General features: G+C 45.0%; 1 protein-coding gene across 6 annotated transcripts in view; it reads left to right on the forward strand.

Annotated features, from left to right (window-relative positions):
- The window catches only part of ARHGEF3 (Rho guanine nucleotide exchange factor 3), a 284081-nt gene that overhangs the window by 98383 nt on the left and 160737 nt on the right, over positions 1–24961 (forward strand). Inside the window, exon 1 of one of the 6 annotated variants that reach the window (XM_004581558.4) lies at positions 16556–16788. The exons of the other annotated variants lie outside the window; for them this stretch is intronic. Coding sequence (XP_004581615.1) covers positions 16738–16788 — 51 coding nt within the window. The 5' untranslated portion in view covers positions 16556–16737. Of the gene's footprint in view, positions 1–16555; positions 16789–24961 lie in introns of those variants that run through there. 6 annotated transcript variants of the gene reach the window in all.

Raw genomic sequence — 24961 nt, forward strand, 5'->3', positions numbered from 1 at the left:
TGATGGAAGTATGACTGTTTATGAACCGTACTACTGTAATAATATAGAGGAAATCAATATGGGGGGGAGGACTTGGGGAGGGGTCAAGGGAAATCCCAGAGCTATGGAACTGTGTCATAAGATAAAATAATAATAATAATAATAGTAATAATAATGACAAAGAAGATATTTGTCTTTAAGACAAAAATGCCTTCCACCTTCCACCCCACAGTGTGTCTCCCATCGCAGGACCTTAACATGTTTCTTCCTGGGGAAGAACCGGTAGCAGGCCTCAATATCTTCCTCAGTGATTTCTAAACCTTATCAAGGAGAGAAAAGCCTCTGGGCTTGGACATGAACAGTCTTCTCAGGTCTGCAGAATTAGTGCAATTGAACTGCAATTTGCTGTTCTTGGAATGAATAAAGCCTCCTGCTGCCTATTCTAGTTTTGATGTCAACTCTTTTTTTTTCTTTTCAAATTATGCTCATCTCATTATCCTGGGTGACTAAGAGACCCAGCATATGTGCCATAAAAATATGTGTCCTCAATTTGTTCTTTCTGCAACACCTACTGCTCCGGAAGTGACTTCTCCATTTCGTATCATTAGTCATCCTTCAGGGCTCATCACTCCCCTGTCCCTCCGTTGTGCGTGCCCTGCTTGCGTATCCTCTGTGTTCCAATCAACACCCATTCCCTTCACTCCCCCACTTGCGTCTTACATCTATTTCAGGTTTTGGACTTAAAGACCAAAGTTATCTATTATTTCTCTTCTGTATAATTTTATGTGATGTTAGTGGCACTGTGCTCTTCACTATAAAAAGAAATATTTCTTGCATGAAACTCAAAGAGCAAATGTTCAGGACAGTGGTTAAGAAAAGGAAGGTGAACCCTCACTGTGGGATAAAGAAAAAGAAGGCAATGCAAGGATCTTAGTTAATTTAGTTTTAGTAGTTCTGGTCCAGAAATATATGCCTACAGCTGTGTTACCAGAAGAAATCCAAAGTTAGCTTTCTGCAGCTTTTTCTCTCAGCTGCCTTCTGTGAATTGCTTTTGGTACTTTTTTTTTTTTAAAGATAGGGAGAGAAAGAGAGAAATCTCTATCTGTTGAATCATTCCCACAGTGGCAGTAAAGGCGAGGTGTGGACCAGGCTGAAGCCAGGAGCCAAAAACTCCATCTGGGTCTCCCATATGAATGGCAGAGACCCAAACTCTGGGGCTGTCATTAGCTGCCTCGTCACGTAATTAGCAGGGAGCCAGGTCACAAGCAGAGAAGCCAGGACTAGAATGGGCAGCCACTGGCATTGCAAGCAATGGCTTCACTTGCCATAACGCTGGCCCCTTGATACCGGTTTTAATTTTGAAAGCACCCCACCTCAAAACTCTCTTTTACCAATAGGAGGAGTTAAAATATTTTCACTTGTTTTTAGTTATGTGTTTATTTTAACAAACTCATGCAAATACAGTTGTTTGCAGTCCTTGGGCTCACTTCTGCTGGTCCTTGCAGGGCTTATGTTGGCAAGGTGAAGAGATGCTATCAGCAAGTCATTGTGTTCTGTTTGTATGATGGGACAGGCAGCCAAATGCAACCTTTAAAAAAACTAGTTGTGCAGCTGTTTGGCAAAGCTGTTAGCGTGCTGGTTAAGATGCCCATGTCTTACTGGAGTGCCTGGGTTCAGATCCTGGTCCCAGCTCCCCGTTGCAGCTTCCTGTTAATGTGCATTCTGTGAAATGGCAAGCAATACCTCAAGTGGTTGAGTCCCTGCCACCCGTGTAGGAGACTTGGAGTCAGTTCCTGCCTCCCAGGTTTGCCCATCTGGGCCATTGCTGGCATTTGGGGAGTGAAGCAGTGGATTGGAAGTCATTTGTCTATCTCTTACAGTTGATGGCTGAACCCACTGTGCCCTAGTGTTGGCTGTGGAAACACAATTTTGAACCCTGCTTGTGATCTGTTTTATGATGTTGTGGCACAGCGGATTAAGCCACCGTTTGTGATGCTTGCATCCCACCTGAGCACTCATTCTAATCCTACCTACTCCATTTCAAATCTAGCTCTCTGCTCATGCCCCTGGGAAGGCAATAAAAGATGCCTGTGCCAGCCACTTGGGGGACCAGGTGGAGTTTCAGGTTCCTGGCTTCAGCCTTCGCCTAACCCTATCTATTGAAGTCATCTGGGGAGGGAACCAGTAGGCTGAAGATTTCCCTCTGTCTCTGTCTCTGCTACTTTGTGTTTCAAATAAATACATCTTGAAGAAAATAATTTTAAAAATTATGCTCTTGGGCCTGGCGTGATAGCATAGTGGCTAAAGTCCTCTCCTTGCACACACTTGGATCCCATGTGGGCACCAGTTTTAATCCCGGCGGCCCCGCTTCCCATCCAGCTCCCTGCTTGTGACCTGGAAAAGCAGTCAAGGATGGCCCAAGCTTTGGGACCCTGCATCCACATAGGAGACCCAGAAGAGCTCCTGGCTCCTGGCATCAGATTGTCTCAGCTCCAGTCGTTGCAGCAGCTTGGGGAGTGAAGCATCAGACAGAAGATCTTCCTCTCTGTCTCTCCTTACTGTATATCCACCTTTCCAATAAAAAATAAATAAATATTTAAAATAGATTTATGCTCTTATTCCTGTTTGCCTCACTGTCCTCTGTTTCAGAACACCCAATATTATAGCATTCTTTGTCTCTAGATAGATCTTTCTGGAACTTGGTGCATATCCACAGTTCTCATAACACCTGCACAGTAGACCTCTGCCAACCTAAGTGTCCTGAGGTGTGACTGCTAGGCAAGCCGGCAGCTTGTGACGGAGGAGGGAGCTTGTCATTCTCTCTTCCTGGAGTTCCCAACTTATGTAATTCATTTCCTGGCTTTGATTGTTTACTGGCACGGCCCTGCCCTTCTACTCTCCTGGCTGCTGTTTTCCTGATGCTGCCACAAAGGCATTTAGGGTTTCCCTCAACCTTGGGTGTTTTCTGCGCATGGACTGCTGGGGGCAGAGGCCTGTTTCTCAAACCCTGCTGTGTCTCACTTCTTCAACTATGTTTCTGTCTCAAGAGAGCTTTGGGCAGAGACTAAGCTGGTTACATGACTCCGGTGGAGCCCTGAGCGCATCTTGGATTTGGAATGCAAATTGTTCTCTGCAGTAATTATAGTTTGTGCCACGGTGGCCCCTGCTTGCTCCCCAGGGGTCATTATCTTGGTGTGGAACGAGGAGATTTGTGCTTTCGAGATGGGGGGCCAGGAGGACAGAGTGTGCCTGAGTGATATGAGGGTTGCCCAGGCAGGAGCAGGATAGACCAGATGTGTGTGCCCATGGTGCCACTGACAAGCTCTGTGCCCACAGGCTGGGGATTCAGTCTCTCTGGTCCTCAGTGTTCTTGCCCCAAGGGGGTTGCCATGGTGATGAGATGACTATGAGGGGGATGCTCAAAAAGGGGGAGTTTTATTTCGCTGGCTGCAGATGTCTTTAACACCTTTCCTAAGGGTCCACAATTAGGATACACACACCCTTCTGAGGAGGTGTGATTCCTGCCCTGCCCCTAATCCTGCCAACGGCCTGGGGTACATTCTTCTCACACTGTGTAGGGCCTGCAGAGTTGAGGGCTGACTGAGGCTGCTGGCTCGGGATCTGATTTCCTGCGTGTCCCTCTAGCTCTATGCCTTTGGTGGTTACTTAACCTCTCTGTGCCTTAGGTTTTCTCATCCATAAAGTGGGCATCATAACTATATTTGATTCATGGAATTGCTGGGAGAAATTACGTAGAATTGAACACCACCGAGGAGTGATGTTGTTAGCCCCTTTGCAGAGGCAAGGAAGTCAAGGTTTTACAGGTGCAGTGACTTTCTCAAGTCTTCAGCTTCTGTGTGGCACAGCGTGGACTGGAGCCCAACACAATGGTTGCAGCGTTTGGGTAGATAACCCTGACATTGTGCCTGCAGGTGTTCCAGATCATTACACAAGGTCTTCCCAGGCACCTGCACTTGGGATTCCCTACTCAGACCATTCATTATTTTTAGCATTATTCTCTTTGTTCCTTAAAGTAAGAAAAGTAAATCATCAGAATGTCACTATTGGGCCCGGCGCCGTGGCCTAGCGGCTAAAGTCCTCACCTTGAACGCCCCGGGATCCCATATGGGCGCCGGTTCTAATCCCAGCAGCTCCACTTCCCATCCAGCTCCCTGCTTGTGGCCTGGGAAAGCAGTCAAGGACGGCCCAAAGCTTTGGGACCCTGCACCCATGTGGGAGACCTGGAAGAGGTTCCAGGTTCCCGGCTTCGGATCGGCACAGCACCGGCTGTTGAGGTCACTTGGGGAGTGAATCATCGGATGGAAGATCTTCCTCTCTGTCTCTCCTCCTCTCTGTATATCTGACTTTGTAATAAAAAAACAAATAAATCTTAAAAAAGAAAGAATGTCACTATTAATGTACATTGTATGTATATTATACCAAAAATAACTGTTCTTATATGTCATACGATAATTATATATAATCAGGATTAGTATACATAGTCCTACTGGCAGCAGCTGTTTGTACATATTTATGTTCCTCCAAGAGATATCCTAGCTGCTGTCAGCATTTGTAATGGCTTCTTTTGTGCTAAGTGGTTATTCTTGGGATGTACTGCATGATTATGTACCTCCGGTCTCTGGGGAATTGCTGCTGTTGCTGTGTGCCCACACAGCTCTCACTTCCTTACACAAAGGGATCTCAAAATGCTCATGGAAAATTAAGTTAAAAGGTAAATTTATTAGGGTTAATGTAGTGGGTAAAGATACCACCTGTTATGCCAGAATTCTGTTAAGTATCATTCCTGGCTATTCCACTTCTAATCCAGCTCCCTGCTAATGGTCTAGGAAAAGCATAAAATAGCCCTAGTGCTTGGGCCCTACACCCTGTGGGAGACCCAGATGAAGCTCTTGGATTCTGTATTTGGCCTAGCTCAGTGAAGTCCTTTGGGGAGTGAACCAGCAGATAGAAGATCCTTTCTCTCGTTCTCTCTCTCTCTCTCTCTCTCTCTCTTTCACTCACTCACTCTCTCTGTAACTCTTTCAAAAAGATAAATTTATTTTGTTGCTAGAAATTTTGAGATCCATACATAGAAGAAAATCCCTCAGGGGCAACCTGATTTTCAAAATGTTTTTGCACCAAAATAAGTTTATCTTTTTATCCTTTTTTTCCCCCATGAACTTTCTGAAGGACCTCCCCGCCCCGCACCCCCCTCCCCCCCCTCCCCCCCCCCCCGCCTTAGTGACATGCTTGATCTGCATAACCACTTTTCTGATAAGTGCTCTCATTACTTCGTTTAACAAATGAGGGTATGAAGGCCATGCAGTCAGTCCCAGTCCTGGAATTTGCACCTAAGTTGTCTGGCCCAGAATTCCACTCTAACTGTATCCTGTAGGACAAGAGGAGCCGGAGCACGAGGAACCCTTGCGTCCTGGAGACTATGCACTGACCACCTTGACGGGGCGGGGAGCCTCTGGTCTGGCCTGTACATGGAGGCAAGAACAGTTCCTGGGACCTGACACTACATGGATATCTCATGAAGAAGCCTCCAAGGGTCATTGTGGGGCTGCCCTGGGTAGGCAGTCAGTGCTGGAGGCCTTTTCCTTCCTCAGCTGCATTCGTTCTTTAAAAAGTAAAACTCAGCCGTTCTCTTTAATGAAGACCCAGCTCAGAGGCCAAGTTCTTGCAGAGCTAGCTCAAGTCATCAGCTCATGGGTAGGGGAATTCCTTCTTTTCTCCCTAAGTTTTCTCCCTGGGAGCTCCTGTGGAATTTCACATTGGCAGGAGGGTACAGCGCACAGCTAAGTCTAACTCCACCTGTCTTAAGGGCAAGCTTATCTTGGTTTCTAACAAGTCCTGAGTGGGAGTCACAGAGGGTGGAAATGGAATGTTCTCAGTGTTGTTATTAAAATTCCTCACTCTGGGCCGCTGCATGTGTAACTGGCAACTTAAAAAAATTATTCTTATTTGTTTGAAAGACCGAGATCTTCCATCTACTTTTTTGCTCCCCAATACCCCCAGTAGCCAAGGCTGAGCCAGGCTGCTGGAACTTGAGCTGGGACTCCTGTGTGGCAGAGATCCAGATACGTCAGGAAGGACTTGAACCCCAGAGCTTTGATACAGGATGTGGGTGTCCTCAGTAGCATCTTAACCATCGCACCCAATGTACACTCCTGTTCCTCGCTCTACATGTGCATTTTAAAAGATGCAATAATTAAACTCCCACATATCTCATTGGCATTACATAGCCGCGGCCACTGGACTTGACGAAGAGTTTATTTGTAGCTATGCAGTAGTTCTTGGTGAAAAACCTGCTCTGCTTCCCCATTTCCTACAGAATAGAGTTGGATGGGATTCCTTCCTACTTATGCTCCAGTGGCCTTGTCTGCCCACCCTCCTGCACAAATCCCTCCTTTTCTCAATGAAATATGTAGTTTCCCACTTCTCTCTGGTCTCTTCCCTTCAGCATGGCAACCCCCACACACCCTTAACAGTATGGTGTAATGACATTTTGGCAAGGGAGACCCTGAGGATTGTGCCTGGCTTCTTCCTCTGTGGTCCCTGTCCTTCAAGGCCATGTGCCTCAACAGGCTAAACTATGAGTGTTGCCTGCAGCTCTGCTGGCTCCTTTGCTGAGCTGAACCCAGGCACCTTGCCCTGGCTGCAGGTGCAGTTGCAAAGTGGGGGCGTGGCACTTTTGTGGCCTTTTGTAGACTGTGGGTCCTGGTTCCTGTACTGGGGGCTTCCCCAAATGTAGGAAGTTTAGCTACAAGGCATGCAAAGGGTAACCGTCACAATGACAAATGAAGGGACACTTGGAGTCACTGGACCTACCTCAAGCAGCATTCATCTGATAGGTGATAGCTTTTGAGGCATGCCTGATTGCTTTGTTTTCAGACAATGCTTAAGGAAAGAAAGAAACCAGATGGTGCTGGGGAAGGCATTTGGTGCAGTGGTGAAGATAGTGCTTTGGCTGCCACTTGCTTTATCAGGGTGCATAGGTAACTGCCTTCCTATCCAACTTCTTCCTATTGGACACCCTGCAAGGCAGCAGGTGATAGCATACATACTCGGGTCCCTGGCAAACCTATGGGAAATTATGATGGAGTTCCAGACTCTTGGCTTCAGCCTGGCCAGCCCCGGCTGGTGCAGGCATTCGAGGAGTGAACCAATAGTTGGAAGATCTCTCTGTCTCTGTGTCTCTTTCTCTCACTCTGCCTCTGCTTTTCAAACATAAGCAGGCAAGCGAACTAATTCCAAAAATTAGTTCTGCATTTGGAAGCAACTATTTCTCAGTGGGATGGGAGGCCAGGCACTGGCTTTTGAAATATCAGTTTTGTTTGTGCAGGTGTATGGGGTAACATATTTGTCCTGTTTATCACAAATTTGCATTCCTGTTGGAAATGCCCTAACCATTGTCAACTGTTATAATTGCTTCTCATTATGGCTGTGCAGGCTAATGATTGTCCAAGGTTTGACTGCAAAGTTTATTGTTTACAGCCCCCCCCCCCCCCCCCCCCCCCCCCCCCCGGTCTCCAGGAAGCTGCATACGGAAATCCCTCTGCTTACCAGGAAGTCTGACTTAAAGGGGCAGTCTCCAGGGCAGGGCCCTAGCAGGGAGGAGGTGCAGAGCTTCCAGCCAGAGCCTTTTCCCTGGGGTGGAAATGAAATCCCTTTCCAAGTAACCCTTCCCCGCCCCCCCCCCCAGGGGGTCTGCTGTTTTCTAGCATTTTGGTGATTCTATTCTGATTCTTGTTTGAAGAGGGGCGCTATTTATTTTTTAAGTCTACATGAACCCACACAAATCAAACCAAACCAAAACAAAATAAAAAATCCACTTGCACTGCTATATAGACAAAATGAGTAGTACTTCGAGTCACAGGGGCCCGCACTGCCTTTCATTTCTTGGTAGTTTCTTGGGGGCATTTACAGGTGTCTTGAACTTATCCTACTTACTGTTTCTTTTTGTAAGCACACATTTATTGGAGAGAGTTAGAAAGAGTTAAAGAGAGAGTGAGCGTCCATTTACTCGTTCACTCCCCAAGTGCCACAGCAACTAGGACCTGAAGCCTATAGGCAGGGACCCAAAGCAGGTTTCTCACCTGGGTGGCAGGAACTCAACTGGTGGAGCCATCCCTGCAGCCTCCCACGATCGACCTGAGTGGGAAGCTGGGGTCAGGAGGCAGAGGCAGGTGTTGTAGGCCACATGCCCGTTCTCTCCTGGGAAGTGAGCATTATAACATTAAAAAATGTGATTTGAATTTTAACTGCCTTCTCATGTCCCCAACCCCCTTATTGGGAAAAAAGGAGGGAAATGAAAAATTGCAAATTTCCATGACCTGTTTCCTGTCTGATGCTCAGTTGCTGGTCTCATTCAAATCAAGGTGAAAAATCAAGCTGTCAATTTCAGATTAAACACCAGTTGCTCAACTTGCTAAGAGGAAAGTTTGAACCAGTATCCATAATTAGATCCAGAAAACCTCTTCTTCTGTTTTTTCGTTTTTTAATTTTTTTAATTTTTAATTTTATCCTATAATTCCATAGGGTCTGGGATTTCCCCACCCCCACCCCAAATTAACATTTTGTTTTGTAAAATTTTAAACCTGTGTAAAGAATGGAATGATGAGAGAATCAAGATGGCTGATTAGGGATCCCATATGGGTACCAGTTTGTGTCCTGGTCACCCCACTTCTCATCCAGCTCCCTGCTCGTGGCCTGGGAAAGCAGTCGAGGATGGCCCAAAGCCTTGGGACCCTGCACCCACATAGGAGATCTGGAAGAAGCTCCTGGCTCCTAGTTTCGGATCAGCTCAGCTGATTGTGGCCACTTGAGGAATGAACCATCAGATGGAAGATCTTCCTCTCTGTCTCTCTTCCTCTATGTGTATCTGCCTTTCCAATACAAATAAATCTTAAAAGGAGTGAAATGAGGACTCCAAAGACCCCCATCATCCTTTGTTCAGCTTTTAAATACCATGTCAGTCTTAATCCTATAGTTCTCCCTACACCCCTGTGAGAGGTAAAGGAATTATTATTTCCATTTCACAGATGAGGAAACTGAGGGTCAAAGGATGTAAGGCATGACTTACCAGGTTACCAACGAGTAAGTGACACAACCAACAATCACAGAGCATATGTATTAATTTACTGTTCATGCGTTTAGTCAGACAGGAATTCCCAGAAATTATCCCTGAGGAGTCATCTGGAATCAACATAATGGTGAGGAACTTTTTTTTTTTTAACGAAAATGATTTTTGCTTTTATTGTATGTATGTATTTTTTTCTTTTACTCAGAAATTTGGTGTTTCAAGAGTGATTTTTTTTTTATTTAACCAACAGATGACTTTTTAAAAATGCCCCTGAGTGTGCATTTCAGTGTCAGAAATACCACTCCCACCTCCCATTTTCAGATTTCCTACCTCTAACCAGTTTGGACAATATAATGCCAGAACGCAAGTCATTTCCAAGTAAGGAAGCTCTTTGGCTGATAGATATCAGCTAATCCATTTTTAAACCTTTTTTTCTTCCGAAGAGTTGGGCAGAGGTCAGCACCCCACACGGGTTTCATTTTTAGCTGACAGCCTAATGAAGGTGACTTGGCAGTTATTTGCAAAAGCGCCACACTGGCTGTTCGTGCTCCCAAGAAGTACAGCCAGCTAGCCTGTTTGCAAGCAGCACAGGCTCCATATGGAAGCTTTCCAGTTCGCTCCACTGATGTTATTCTCAAGGAAAAAGAAGCCAGACACGAGACCAGGGGTAGAGGGCTGCCTCAAAGTATTCATCAGAGGACCATGGCCTCATTTAGTGCATGCATTGTTTAATAGAGCTGTCTGGGCACCAGTTGCCAAAATAATGTAAGAATCTGGTTATAAACGCTCAGATTTGTTTAGAGAGAGAAAAAAAAAAAAAATCCCAGCACGCAGACACTTGTTCGAAACAAAGCCAGCGAGTGAAGTGCTCAAATGAGCTTGGTTAACACTCCGTTGGGACTTCCATGTTGGAGCATCTTTATTTTTAGTTCTTGTGTTGAAACACATAGTTGAAGACTTTTGTATTTGTTCATTCTTGATCTTGGGTGGTCAGGTCTGTGCCCAGCTTCTTCCCATCATGCTCTAATCTTGTTGAGCTGGATATTAAGCAGGGCCCTAGGAGAAAGCATCAACATTTTCCAGTGGTTGACGTCTCTGCAAGTAAGTCAACTTGCTGTCTGCTTGGCCTTGGTCTGGTATGGTAATTGGCCCCTCCTACCTTTACCCCAGCTTGTCCACAGTTCAAATAAAGAGGGCAGAGGTCAAGTTTTGCTTAGATTAACCACGCCTCTAGTACGAGGGAATAGATCCTCCTTTTTTCCCCCATTAGTTTATGCAACATTATTTTAAGAAAAATAAATCAGTTACTAGCAGAGCTCTCAATCACTCATCTGGTGACCACTTGCTTCATTTGAAGTGCCACATTTAACAATGTATTAGGAGATAGATTAACAAACAGTGCCAAACCTCCGAACAATTTAAGTGGGAATTAACAAAATGTTTGAAACCCTGTTTTGGTATGCAAAGGGTGTTTGACTTCCAGTTTCCATTTTCTGTAGAACAAGAATAGGTTGTTCCTATACTGACATGCATAAAATACATCACATTTTCTGTTTTGCTGGTGCTATAAATTCAATGGCACTTATGCAGCCACAGCAGTTATGAGCATATACTGTATCATATCAGGGAGTAGATTTGCAGGCATTAAAGTGTGTAAGTTCCCAGGCTCTAGAAACTTTGTAGTTGTTTTTCTTTCCCATTGTCTTACTGTACATTATGCCTTCCTGACAAACTGGGAGCATCAGAAGATCTCTCCAAGTCCTCTTCTCTCACCATGATATGGATTTTTGTTTGTCTTACTTGAATTTGACAATAGTCTCATCAACCTGAGATCTTTGAAATATACTTTTTTTTTATGTTGGAAACTTGTCAAATCAATGTGCAATATATTAATTTGAGCATTGATACCATCTCATTTCTAATGGAGTTATTTTTTTTACTGCCCTGTTTTTTAAGTTGTTGAAAAATTAAGATATCAAATGGAATAGGATTAAAGACCTTATAACTCCCTTTTTTATTTGAAGTCTATAAAATTGGTAACTGCTTAGATACAAATGTACAGATAACATTAGAAAAGTCACAAAAAATGGGATTGAAAAGATAAGTTTATTGTGATGTAAATTAAAAGAATCCATGGATAGTTTTTTTTTAAAAAGTTATCTGTTTTTATTGGAAAGGTAGATTTACAGAGAGAAGGAGAGATAGGGAGAAAGATCTTTCTTCTGCTGTTTTGTTCCCCAAGTGCCTACATGGCTGAAGCTAAGCTGATCTGAAGCCAGGAGCTTCTGCTAGGTCGGCCATGCAGATGCAGGGTTCCAAGGCTTTGAGCCATCCCCTGCTACTTTCCCAGGCTGTAACAGGGAGTTGGATGGGAAGTGGAGCAACTGGTGCCTGTATTTGATCCTGTTGTTTGGAGGTAGAGGATAAGCCAGTTGAACCATTGTGCTGAGCCCTAAGTTTTTTTTTTTTACCATAAACTTTTTTATTATTATTATCATTATCATCATCATCATCATTTTATGATATAGGTCCATAGGCCTTGGAATTTCCCCTACACTTTCCCCTAATTCCCCGCCTCCCTTCCACTGAGTTCTCCCAAATCATTACGAAAGCATAGTGCCTCATAGACAGTCATAAGTCCATTGTTGCAGGCATGGACAGTGGCAGAGAATCCAGCACCCCATTGTCAAGACACATGCAACAGTTTCACTGGGAGTCCATCCTCGATCCAGAAGTAGAGATGCACACTACACTGTATCCTCACTTCTGGACATGAGTCTCCACTACAGTCACTATAAATCCCCCCAAGTGAAGAGCCACAAAACAAAATCAACAACAGGAAGAAAAACAGAAATTTACAATGCCATGAAGTTAAACAATATGCCACTGGATATGATGGTCTCCGTTACACAGTTACTATACATCCACTTAAATGAAAAGCCACAATACAATATCAACAACAGGAAGAAAAAAGAAATTAAAAACACCATTAAGTTAAAGAACATACTGCTGAATGACAGATGTGTCATTTAGAAGTGAAAAAGGAAATCAAGAACCTTCTTCAAGAAAATGAAGCTGCTGTATGATCTGAGTCATTAAAGAATTTAATGAGAGAAAAAGTGTTTTGAAGAAATGAAGCTAAAAACATCAGCATCCATGAGTTGTAGTTTCTGCTGAGCTTTGTTGGTGAGATATATCTCGTGTAGGCAACAAATACATGGGTTTTGTGTTTTTAATCCCGTATAGTATTCTATGACATTTGACCGATGAGTCCAGGCAGTTGTCTTAACCACTGTTGTTGCCAACTTTTAATGAAGAATCAGTCTACTAAAATCTGTGATTTGTGCAAATGAAATTCCCACAGCCCAGATGAATATGTTCCTTGTTATGTATTTGGTGGGAAAGCTGCTTGGGGCTTCTCCACGGACAATGCCCTCAGGTACGTGAGACATCCACGCAGGAACCTCAGCTGTGTAGGACAGTGGTGTCTCAGGCAGGCCCCTGTTTTGGTACAAGTCTCTGTAGTTTCACAAGAGGTTGTCACCAGCTTGGTTGTTTAACCAGGTGTCGGGGAAAACAGTCTTTGCATTGTAGGTGCCTCCTAGGTAGTTTCCCACATAGAAATCTATGATTCAGTGCCACATACTTGAAAAATAATGTGCCCTGAGAACCCACACCCCCAGAATTTCACAGGGTTGTTTTTTTTCCCAACGGGTCTCTCTAATCTATGTTGTAGAATTTACTTTGAATGACTGTGAAGGAGGGCTTTAAGTTGAGGCTCTTCTTTCCCAAGAAGCAGATGAATTATTCTATTGTTGAGATCCTTCTCTTCTCCAGCGGTTTGCGGTTGGCTGTCCAACGTGTCAGTTTTTTCACTTTCCTGCTGCAGGTTTCTGATTGTCTGTGCTAGGGACTGTGTGCATGCAGTAGGGGCTCTGCAGTCAGCCCAACAGGCTGCACTGTTGACCACTGTGACCATTTCCAGGCCCTGGTGCCAGGCTGTGCTGAGTTTTCTGAGACTCGGTTCAAATCTGCAAAGTCTCCTTTGGGGCAGCATCCAAGAAACATCCAGTGAGGAAATGTGAGGATGTATTCAAAAGTTCATGGAAAACAGAATGAAAAAATAACTTTCTTTTAACACCAAAACATTTTCAAATCCATGCACATGAAGGATCATTAAAAACATTGTGAAGAATGCTTTAAAATAGTATGTGTGAGTTTCAAAGTGTTTTTGAAAAAAATGTATGTTTTTTTCTCAAAGATTTATTTATTTTTATTGGAAAGGTAGATATATACAGAGAAGAGGAGAAACAGAGAGGAGAATCTTCTGTCCACTGATTCGCTCTCCAAGCGGCTGCAACAGCCGAAGCTGAACCAAACCAAAGCCAGGAGCCTCTTCAGGGTCTCCCATGCGAATGTGGTGGATGTCCTCGACTGTTTTCCCAGGCCACAAGCAGGGAGCTGGATGGGAAGCTAGGGTTCCGGGATTAGAACCAGTACCCTTATAGGATCCTGGCGCATGCAGGGCAAGGACTTTTAGCTGTTAGGCTACCACGCTTGGCCCTCCAAAAATGTATCTTTTAATTCTATTTTCCCTGAAGTTTCTGAAAGACTGTCATACATGGCAAGTGCTCATATTAGACAAGAAATACTGGCAGCCACTATTTGTAGTTTCAGTAATTGTGCTTAATGATGTTTTACTATCTTTGCATGGCTGCACTAGGATCATGAGTTCAATTTTTAATGTTGGCAGAGGCATAAATGGCTAAGCAGCAACACTTGAGATGAACTTTCATGTCTGCAGGTTTTTCACAAGGCAGGGAATGTGACATGAGTTCAGGAACTTTCCTAAGATGCTCTGCAGTAGGAGTTCAAACTATATATGGCATGGAAAGATATCCTAGAGGTGAAATGAAAAACGCAAGTGGTAGGGCCGGCGTTACGGCACAACAGGTTAAACTGCGATCTGTAACAGCAGTTTTGCTTATCAGAGTGCTGATTCAAGTCCTGGGTGCTCTGATTTTTTTCCAGCTCCCTGCTAATGCACCCGGTAAAGCAGTGAAAGATGGTCCAAGTACTTGGGTCCCTGTCACCTATGTGGGAAGGAGTTCCTGATTCCTAGCTTCCTCTCTAGCTCAGACCTGACGGTTGAAACCACTTAGGAAGTGAACCAGCAGATAGAAGATCTCTCTCTCTCTTTTTCTTGGTTCCTCAATACATCAATAAATCTTAAGCAAGTGGTTGAACAATGATACTATTGCATTTTAATGGAATAAATAAATGAGCTGTTACTCCTAGCAACTCATGTATGTTTATCGAGATCAATATCAGAGATTGTAAACTGTGGCTCTTAGACCAGATTCAGCCAACACTGTGTTGTGTGGCCTCCTGTCTAGTGCTTTTGGCAAGCGTGAGTAGTTTCTAGCATCGAAATTTTGTAAGATTTTAAGTAAAACCTGGACTTTCAGGTTTCTTTTGAAACAAGTGTGAGGTCTGGTCACCTAAGGACTCTAGAAAACCCTGGACCCCCTGGCCTTTTCTCTCTCATGCCTTATCCTGTGTTCCCAAAGCCATTTGGCTTTGTGATTCCCTGTTCAAATCCAGTTTTAACAGCAGTGCCTCTGGCAAATGGGATAGAGAAAAAACAAAGCTGACTTTTGGGGATACTCAGGTTTTCTTTTATATTTTTCTGTATATCTTGCATTTACATAAGGGCAATATTACTTTCATAATTTTTAAACTGGGGCAGTCCTGGGACATGGGCAGGAAGCTGCTGGAGATGTTCGCATCCCATATAGCACAGGGCCCTGGTTTCAGTGTCCGCTCTGCTGCTAGTGTATACCCTGGGAGACAGCAGGTGGTGCCTGAAATAGCTGGGTCCCTGCTACCCACTTGGGAGATCTGGATTGAGTTTTCAGCTCCCAGCTTCTACTGGACTGTTGTGGGCATTTGAGGAGTGAACCCAGTGGATCACAAATCTATCTGTGTCTCCGTCTCCCTCTCCTGGAAGAAGCTCATGGCTCATGCCTTCAGACCAGCTCAGCTCTGACTGTTGCAACCATTTGGGAGTGAACCAGCAAATGGAAGGTCTCTGTGTCTCTCTGTCTTTTCCCCTCTCTCTGTAACCCTGCCATTTCTTTAAAAACTGTTTTCAAAATTCTCCCATCTTGGTGTCTGCTTTGTGATGACCACTTTCCTCGCTGGCATCCTTGTTTCTGGTGAGAGCGGGGGTGTCAGAAGAAATGGCCAGGCCCTGATCTGTGCCGTGTTTCTGCAGGCTGTGCCTCCTCCTTGCCAGAGCATCTGCTGGCTCTCCCTCCTGCCCTGAGTCTTCCCCTGGTACCCTCGAAGTCTCACCTCTTCCAAGAAGGGTTGTGGCCCACGGGTTTCAGTTCTTCTTTCCGATTCACAGTCTTCCCCTCGGCCCCTGCCTCTCCGCCCCCTGCCCCGGAAGTTAGCTTGAATCAGTCTAGGATTAGTTCAAGGGGAAAGTGCTCTCCCTCCCCGCAAGAGAACCACGTTCTTCTCACATTTCCTTCAGATGCTCCTTGGCCTGAGGGGCTTGTTGGCAGGTGTCTTGGTAGTGAAGTTGCTGCTACTGCCAAAGGCAACAGGCAAGGAGGGCAGGAGTGCTGACCAGTTTGTGGGGAAGGACTGAACTGGGTGTAGATTTCCACCAGAAACCTTGTACTTGACTGTGGAACAGTGCTCCCCATCCAAAAGGTCAGGGTTTTATCAATGGCAGAGACCAGAGCAAGGCATTCTATGCTGGCGAAATCCTGTGCGGTCCCCAAGTGTTCTGCGCAGCGACTTTGGGGAAAGCAGGAAGGTCGCTGGTCACCCACGTCCAGTGCTGAAAGGGATGTTTCCAGATGCAGCTGGCTTAAAAGGACTCTAAAGGAAGAGGCCAGATTTTCAAGACAAAAGAGGAAAGTAACGGATGGGTGTAGTTGCTTTTGAATTGGGACTCAGTGTGCTCAAGCCCTGCCTCGTGGGCAGGGACGCTAGCTGTAGTGAAGTTCAAGGGAGCTATTGATGCCTCTTTTTTTTAATTTATTTATTATTTTTAATTCATTAATTACATTGTACTATGTGACACAGTTTCATAGGTACTTGGATTCTCCCCACCCCTCCCCAAACCCTCCCACCATGGTGGATTCCTCCACCTTATTGCATAACCACGAATCTCAACTGAACTTGAGCTATTGATGCCTCTTACAACACGTTGAGCTCTCCTGCCCTCTGCTTCTCTTTTGCTGGGGGATGCTTTGTCACGTGACCATCCTTGAGGTTCCTCAAAGTTCTAGACTTGAAGTAGTACATCTGTGAGAGCTTACCGGGGTGCCCAATGTGACTGCAGCTGGGGGCTTGGGAAGCAGTGTTTGTTTCTGAAAGGCAGGGAAGACTGTCAACTAGAAACTGAGTTTCTGATGGTGTCTTCCCATGCCAGCAGGCAGCGAACAGCAGCAGGCGGATGAGGAATCCGCCCAAGGTGGGGAGTGCCCAGCTGGTGCAGCTCTCTGACACTTGGAACTGATGGCCCCTGTCACTTCCTGTCGTACAGCCCAAGTGGCGGGGAGGAGTTCCTTCAGGGAAACTATGCTGAGCCCTGCTCGGAGAATCCCAAACAAGGGGCTCTGCTGCAGTTAGGAGCCGGGGAGTCCGGGTGGATGAGGTCGGAGTGCCCCATGGTGTGGTGTTGCTTCTTTGTCCCAACGCAGGTAAGCTCCCTGTGGAGGGGAGGAGGTGGGGGATGGCTCGCCAGCCAAGCCCCGCGGGGCGGTGCCAGGGGCTGAAGTGAGGGAGGATGTAACGATCTTAAGTCATGGAGCAGGGAGCAGCTGTTAAAACCACCTGCATGATGCAGCCAAAAGTACTGCCTGCGTTTAATATGAATCAAGATTGCCAAGCGGTTGTGTTGAAGACCAGAGAGGGTTGTACTTGCTGGTGATGGGACCCTAAGAGATGGGCATCGCTGTCAGTGCCTTCCTGGTCCCTGTGATGGGTGGAGAACTCTGAGATGCTAGCTTTTACTTTGTTGCATAAGGTCCATTTTTCACTTATGGAAGGGAAAGAGGAAAAAGAACCTGTATCTGCCTTCTGTCCTGTTACTTTTTTTTTTTTTTTTTAATTCACTACATGGATTTCTGTGGTCTTCTCTTTGAATTGGAAGGTGACTGCTGTGAGCATTAGCAGTCCATTCTGCTTGGAGCAGCTTTTTTGTGGGTTTCCCTGTCACAGTGTTTTCATAGTCATAGTGTTTTGCATGGGTTCATAATTGGGAAGCTAAAGTCAGCTAAGAGCCGCAGAGTCAGACTTATTGAGAGCAGGGTCAGGGATGCTTGGTTTGGGCGATTTTAGGAGAAACCACTGGAAACGTTGTTTTTCAGGGTGAAGAAGGGATAGGGGCTCTGGAACTTACTCTCCCCATCCCTTCAATTTGTTTCTTGCAGGGAGGATGGTTCGAGTGTCAGAGAAGTCAAAACTAATTTTCAAAGGAAATGCCTGTGGCTTTCTCTTTCCTCTCATCAGAATCATGTTCCTGAGACTGCATTTTGTGAACCTTCGTTCAGCTCTTACCACATGACCGTTTCAGGTCTACTTTGTTCTTCTAGTCTTATTTATTGGGACGAGATACACATACCATAAAAGGCACCATCTGAACCGTGTTTAAGTGTGCAGTTGGGTGTTCTTACCTACATTCATATTGTTGTACAGTTGTCACCACCATCCACCTCGTAACTCGTTTCATCTTGTAATACTGAAACTCTCTACCTCACTTAGCAATAGTTTCCAGTTTCCTCCTCGCCACACCATTCTTTGCTTTAGTGATTTAAATCTCTTATATTGAATCAAACAGTACAGGTGCCCTTTAGTTTACCGTGGGTTACATCTCAATCAGTCTTATTGTGGGTAGAAAATAGCATGAGGCTGAAACTAAGCTGAATATACCAAGCCTTCTAAGTATCCCAGTGTAGTAACACAGTGAACTGTAGAACGTTGGTGTTTATCTTTGTACTCATAGGGTCAGTTGGAGCCATGGATCCCTGTCACTGCCTGGCATCACAACAGAATTATTGCCCCGTAAATTGCTAGCCTACAGAGTCAAATCAAGGTCTCTACTAATTATGTATTACTTTTCAGCCATTACAAAGTTGAAAACTTTTGAACCACCCTCTGTTGGGGACCATCCACATTTGTCTTCTTAACTCGTTTCATTTAGTGACCTATTCATCCATGTTGTATCATCTATTAAAAAATGTTTTTCCTTCTAAAGGCCAAATAATATATCATTGTATAGATATATCATTTTATCTCCTCATCAATAGACCCTTTTGTTGCCTCCTGCACGTTAAGCTATTGTGAATAGTGCTGCTATGAACATGAGTGTACAAATATCTCTTTGAGCCCCCGCTTTCAGTTATTTGGGCATCTACTCAGAAGTGATGTTTCTGGATTTCTAGTAATTCTTTTTTTCCACAATGGCTGCACAATTTAACGTTTCCACCTGTCTGCATGAGAGTTCCAATTTTTCCACAATCTCTTTAGCACTTGTTCTTTTCCATTTTTTATAGTACTAAATTAATGGAGGTCATGATAGTTTTGATTTATATTTCTCTAAGGATTTTAGTGATGCTCAACATTATTTCATATGTATTCTTAGTCGTTCGTATGTTTTATTTGAAGACATGTCTGTGTAAATCCTTTTTCTGTTTCTGGAGCAAGTACTTTTTAATAAGTTTTGGGAGTTCTTTCTGTATTCTGGATTATAATCCTGTATTGTATATACGACTTGAAAATATTTTCTCCAATCATTAAGTTACTTTTTAAGTTTTATTCATATTGTACTAGTACATCTTTACTCTTTTCATGTGATTTGGGTAATATGACTGTCTCTTTCCTTTTTCCATCTCACACACCCAGCTGTCTGCTCATTTGAAAAATAATTTTTAAGTCTTTGAGATGTTGAAATTAACAACATTTAAAATGATTCGTTATATGTTAGAATCAGTGCAATGTTAATAATAATATGTTAATAGCATTTGTTAGCTGCTTATCTCGGTACAAAAGCACTTTCCTCACAAACATTAGCTCATAAAATCTTTATAATACTGTGGAGATTGACTATGATGCTTCTCGTTTTGAAAGTGATTGAAGTGAGGCTGTGAGAAGATAAGTCACTTGTCCATGGTCACCTAACTGGTGACATAATAGATCAGATCTCAGACTCCGATAGAATGGATCCACAAAGGACAACCTTAGCCATTAGGCGCTAGGTCATGACTTAATGTTGGAGCCCTTGCCAGCTTGCCTGTTGTGTGCAACTGGCAAGCACACTTGTGCTCCAGACCCTGGGTGTTTGCTGTGATCCAGATAGTGTAAGTAAAGCGGTGACCTCTGAACTCAGTTTCTCTACCTGTCAGAGATATCTCTAAACTCAGTTCTGATCTGAATCAATGTTATGCAAATACTTACTTGTACAACAAGTAAAAATAAGAGATAGTTTTCACATCTGCCCTGTTTCAAAGTTGGATGATTTAATGAATGTTTTGAGCACACATTCCCCACAGACAGCAACTGGAACTCAGAATGTAATTACTCTTGAAGATGCTATTGAGTACATTTTGCTGAGTTAGCTCTGAATTTCCTAAAATCAAAAATCTGACAAAATGTTGTCTGAATGTGGAGGGAAACCCATGAAAGATTTCATAGATTCATGTTTTTAGGTTTGGTCAAGATGGCCCTTTGTGTGTAGAAAAACAGTACAATGTAATAGTTAAGAGCGTGGCTTCTAGAATCAGACATATGTTGCTGGTGACTTGCTTCCTGCTAGCTGTGAAATCCACAATGTGTGACCAACCTTTCTCAATCTCTTTTTTTTCCCCTTTAAAATAGGGATAACAGACAATGCCTTCTTAGGAGAAATAACTCATGTTAAACCTAGCAGGGTCAGCACCCAACTGAGGTGCGTGCCCCACATCGTATTGACTGGTGAATGTGTTGGTGGTCACTCCTGAAATGAATTTTTTGTCTGGCAGGCTTGGCAATAACAGGGCTCCACAGAATCTTCTGTCCTGAGCTTAACATGGACCCTGTGTGATTGTGTGGAGCGAAGGAAACAGCATAATCCATGGAAGGCTGACACTTCATCTTGCGGTTCCTATCCCATCCGTGTTTTTACAGCTTGCCTGGGGGTGCTAAATGGGAGAGCCATGGCAGGGGAAGTTGATTCAGATCAGATCTGAAAAGACCTTTCTTGATGGAATACTCAGACGTGTGAGTCGGAGGAGGCAAGGTCAAGCTGGTGACCCCAGCTGGGTATTGAGACAGAAACAATTGGTAGTGTTAGGATCTAAATATAGATGACGTGGGTGTCACTTGGGAAAACCAGTTCTGAAGAGTGGCAGGGGTGGACCAGTTTCTTGGGATCAGTTTAGAAAAAGCCCCTTGGTGGAATTGGAGTGCCTTCGGAGGCCGAGAACTCTGAGGTCACCCACCCCCATTTGGATCTACCATAAGGGATGGAAGAAGCCCAAATCCTGCCTTGCAGGATCCAAGGTCATTGGAACGACAACCAGGAGCACTGAGCAGACCGCAAAAACAGAACAATAAACTTCCTTCGGGACTAGGGAGAGGAGCTTTCTCTGGTCCTTGCCTGGTTCCGACTTTGGGTCCCCACTCTCTCTGGCAATGACCATCAGGATCGCTCCAGAAACCCCCCAAAACAAACAAAGAAAAAAACTAGAATAGATAGACAGAGAACAACAAGGAAAGCTTAGAATCAGACAGGATAAGGCCAGCAGGGATGCCATACCTCTTCAGACCTATGCTCAGAGTGGGTAGGCTGAATCTTTCGTCCACCTGCTGGTCCACTCCACAAATGTTCACAACAGCCAGGTCAGGACCAGACCATAGTCAGGAGCCAAGAACTCCGTCTGGGTCTTCCATACGAGTGACAGAAACCCAAGTACTTGGGCTGTCATCTGTGGTCTTCCAGGTGTATTGGCAGAGAGTTGCATCAGAAGAGGAATAGTTTCTATATGGAGTACTCTGCTGTGGTCGGGTGGGTTATAAATAGAGCAGCAACAAAGGATGGAGGTGATGAGGACCCAAGGCCTGGTGTATACTGGCTCCTAAGTAAATGTGCTTGAATGACTGTCTGCCAGTACTTCTTGTGTTGTTAGTGGTGGCGAATATTTCACATGGGTTATCTCTTTTGGTCCTTCCAATTCTATGTGGATCCCAACTGCACTAAGTGTAATCCCATCCTCCATTGCTAAATGTTCATTAGTGCTTTGGGGTCAGCAAGGGTAGGGTTGCTGGAAACATAGCAGCAAGCGGGAGCCGTGTGCAAAGAGATCACACAGTGAGGTTGGAGGGAGAGGCAGGCTTTGCATCCAAGAGACCTGAGATCAAAGCCTTGCGTGTTCTCATACATACTTTGTGGACTGTTTCTTGTGCCAACTCTTTAAATACCCACACCTGCCAAGAACTGGGCATGGGAATTAGCCTCACAGAATTTTGCCCTCAGCTTTTTTGAGGTCATGTGCATTTTTTAGTGTTCTCTTTGGACAAAGTGCATGCAGATATGAAAGTCTCCTTGCAAGCTCATGGACCCGGGTAAAGAACTGTGTTCTAGAAGCAGGTGTTGTGGAATAGCGGGAAAAGGCACGGCTCAGGACACTGACAACCAAGGTGCTTCTGATCCAGCTCCCTGCTACAGGGTGTGGGAAATCAGCAGAGGATGGTGCAAGAGCTTTGGCCCCTGCTACCCAAGTGGGAAGCCTGGAAGAAGCTCCTGACTTTGACCTGACACCGGCTGTTGTGGCCTTCTGGGAAGTGAATCAGTGGATGGAAGATCTCTATGTCTCCCTCTGTCTCTCTAACTCTGACCTTTTCTTTCTTTCCTTTTAAAAAAATATTTGTTTTTATTGAAAAGTCAGATTTACAGAAAGAAGGAGATAACAGAGAGAAAGATCTCCCACCCAGTGATTCACTCCCCAAGTAACTGCAAGGGCCAGAGCTGAGCTGATCCAAAGCTAGGAGCTTCTTCCAGATGTCCCATGCAGGTACAGGGTCCCAAGGCTTTGGGCCGATCTCTGCTGATTCCCCAGGCCTCAAGCAGGGAGCTGAATGGGAAGTGGAGCAGCCGGGGCATGAATTGGCAACCACATGGGATCCTGGTGTGTGTAAGGTGAGGATTTAGCTACTATGCTACTGCGCCAGGCCCACAACTCTGTCAAATAAATAAATATTTTTTGAAAACCCGTCTCTGCTCTCATTCAGCCAACCTCCTCTCTCTTTTCTTTCCTTCTCTAACAAAAAGAAAGATTTTTTTTCACATTAGTACACCAGGGTCAGCTTCAGAGTATGACTTGTAGTAACTGCCCAATGTATGTTTTCTGAATGAATGAGACAGTGAAGATGAAAGTGTTGGGGCTGAAGGATGTGTGTGTGTGCTACGACCACAGAACTCTTAGACCGTCTGGGATAGGAAAACGCATAGCATCTAACCTATTTATGTTATAAATTATGAAACTGAGACCCAGAGAGGTTAGTTCACTTTCCCAGAGGCACACAGCTAATTATACTGTTGTTTTCACCCAAACAGGTGGCTTGTGTCGGACACAGTTAGATATTTCCTGGGCATCTTTTTTTTTTTTAAAGATTTATTTAATTTTTATTGGAAAGTCAGATATATTGAGAGGAGGAAAGACAGAGAGGAAGATCTTCCATACGCTGTTTTATTCGCCAAGTGGCTGCAGTGGTCGGAGCTGCGCCAGAGTTGCGCCAATCCAAAGCCAGGAGCCAGGAACTTCTTTCCAGGTCCCCATGCAAGGCTTTGGGCCATCCTCAACTACTTCCCCAGGCCACAAAAAGGATGGGAAGTGGAGCAGCTGGGCCATGAACTGGTGTTTATATGGGATCCCGATGCGTGCAAAGCAAGAACTCTAGCCACTAGGCTACCGCGCTGGGCCCTGGGCATCTTTTGAGAACGCAACACTCATTCTGCCTATCAGGCTTATGGATCATGTTAGAAATCTGAGTTTTCTTGTCCCTCCTATTGGAGGCTACAGACACGGAGGGCAGAAACATACAAGCCACGTGTTGACTGTAGCACCGTCATGGGGTGGACATCGAGGGCCCCGGTCAGTGTCAGCTCTTTTCTCTGGATGTGCCCTCATTCTGAGACATGGAGACGGACTGCTAAGATCTGTGCCTGGGATATTTCAGCCAAGCATGGAAGGTGATCAGGGGTGAGAGCCATGTATTTGTTCTCACAGCATCCTGGAGAGCCTATTTGGAGCCATTCTTCTATTCTTAGTTTCAAAGGCACTTTGTTCTCTGATGCATTGTTTCAACAGTCACCAGGAAGTCAGTGCTTGCTTGGGTCAGCGATGCCCCCTGGTTCCTGCCTTTGGCCGCCCAGGTGGAAAGTGGACTGCTTAGTGTCAGGGCAGGACCTTCACCAGCAGGGTCACTGTAGCCCTTTCTCCTTTTGTCGTCTGTTGGGTGTGAGCAGGAACCGGAGACTCTACTCTCCTCATGACAAGAAAGGCTGCAAGTAGTACTATGTGAAGAGACAAAATGATTGATCCAGGGCTCCACAGAACACCGTGCTCACTGATACATGCTGTGGACCACCCATGAAAAAGCTGGGGCTCCCATCTGCTGGCTCACTCACCAATTGTTCACGACAGCCAGAAAGGGACCAGGCTGAAGCCAGAAGCTGGAAATTCAGCCCAGGCTTCGTGTGGTGAATGGCAAGAACCCAAGTATGTAATCCAGCACCGCAGACCCCTCCTGCTTCCCAGGATCTATATGATCAGGAAGCTGGAACCAGGAGTGGAGCTGGATATTGAGCCCAGGTACTCCAATGTGAGGTGTGTGTGTGTGTGTGTGTGTCTAAGATTTATGTGTTTATTTGGAAGTCAGAGTTATAGAAGAGGAACTCTACCTGCTAGTTCACTTCCCACATGGTTACGGTGGCCACAATTGGGCCAGGCAGAAGCCAGGAGCCCGGAGCTTCTTCTGGATCCCCCTCATAGCGGCAGGGGCCCAAGCACTTGGATTGGAAATGGAGCTACTGGGACATGAACCGGCACCCATATGGGATCCTGGTGTGTACAAAGTGAGGAATTTAGCCACTAGGCTACCATGCCAGACTTGTTTTTATTTCTTAAAATGTGCATTTCAACAGTCACATGTGCCTCGTGGCTGCTGTACTGAATAGCACAGCTCTAGAGGTTTGAGCATCTTAGCGAAATAGCTGTTACACTTGACCAGGGCGTCATTTTTCACTCCATGTTGGCAGAGATGCAAAGGTTGGGTGACATAATTTGGCAAGGAGAGCAATCTCTCATGCATGCCCAGAGAGAGCACAAATTAAATCAGGATTTATGGAGGGCAGTACGACAAGGTTATCACAATCACACGTACCAACTTCCTCAGACCCAGTGGTTCCATTCCTCGATGTGCATGCTGCCAAGTTTGTCAGGCATGTAGTAGATGGGTTTATGTTCAGCTGCAGATTAGCAACCACATGCACTCCCAGTCAGCAAGGGCTTATGTAAGTAAGTTTTGGCATGTTTACAGATGAAACTTGAAGCTATTAAAAAAAATGAAGCCATTTTTTTAAATTGATGTCACGGAAGAGTTCAAAGATACCCTGTAGGGGCCAGCATTGTGGCATAACAGATAAACCTGCTGCCTGCAGTGCTGGCATCCCATATGGGCACTAGTTCAAGCACTGGCTGCTCTACTTCCAATCCTGACAATGGCCTAGGAAAGGCAGTAGAAGATGTTGCTGTTGTGGGAGACCTGGATGAAGCTCCTGGCTTTTGTCTAGCTCAGCTACGGCCATTGAGGACATCTGGGCAGTGAACAGGTGAC

The sequence above is a fragment of the Ochotona princeps genome, chromosome 21 (assembly GCF_030435755.1).
Source record: "Ochotona princeps isolate mOchPri1 chromosome 21, mOchPri1.hap1, whole genome shotgun sequence".
Taxonomy (NCBI): domain Eukaryota; kingdom Metazoa; phylum Chordata; class Mammalia; order Lagomorpha; family Ochotonidae; genus Ochotona; species Ochotona princeps.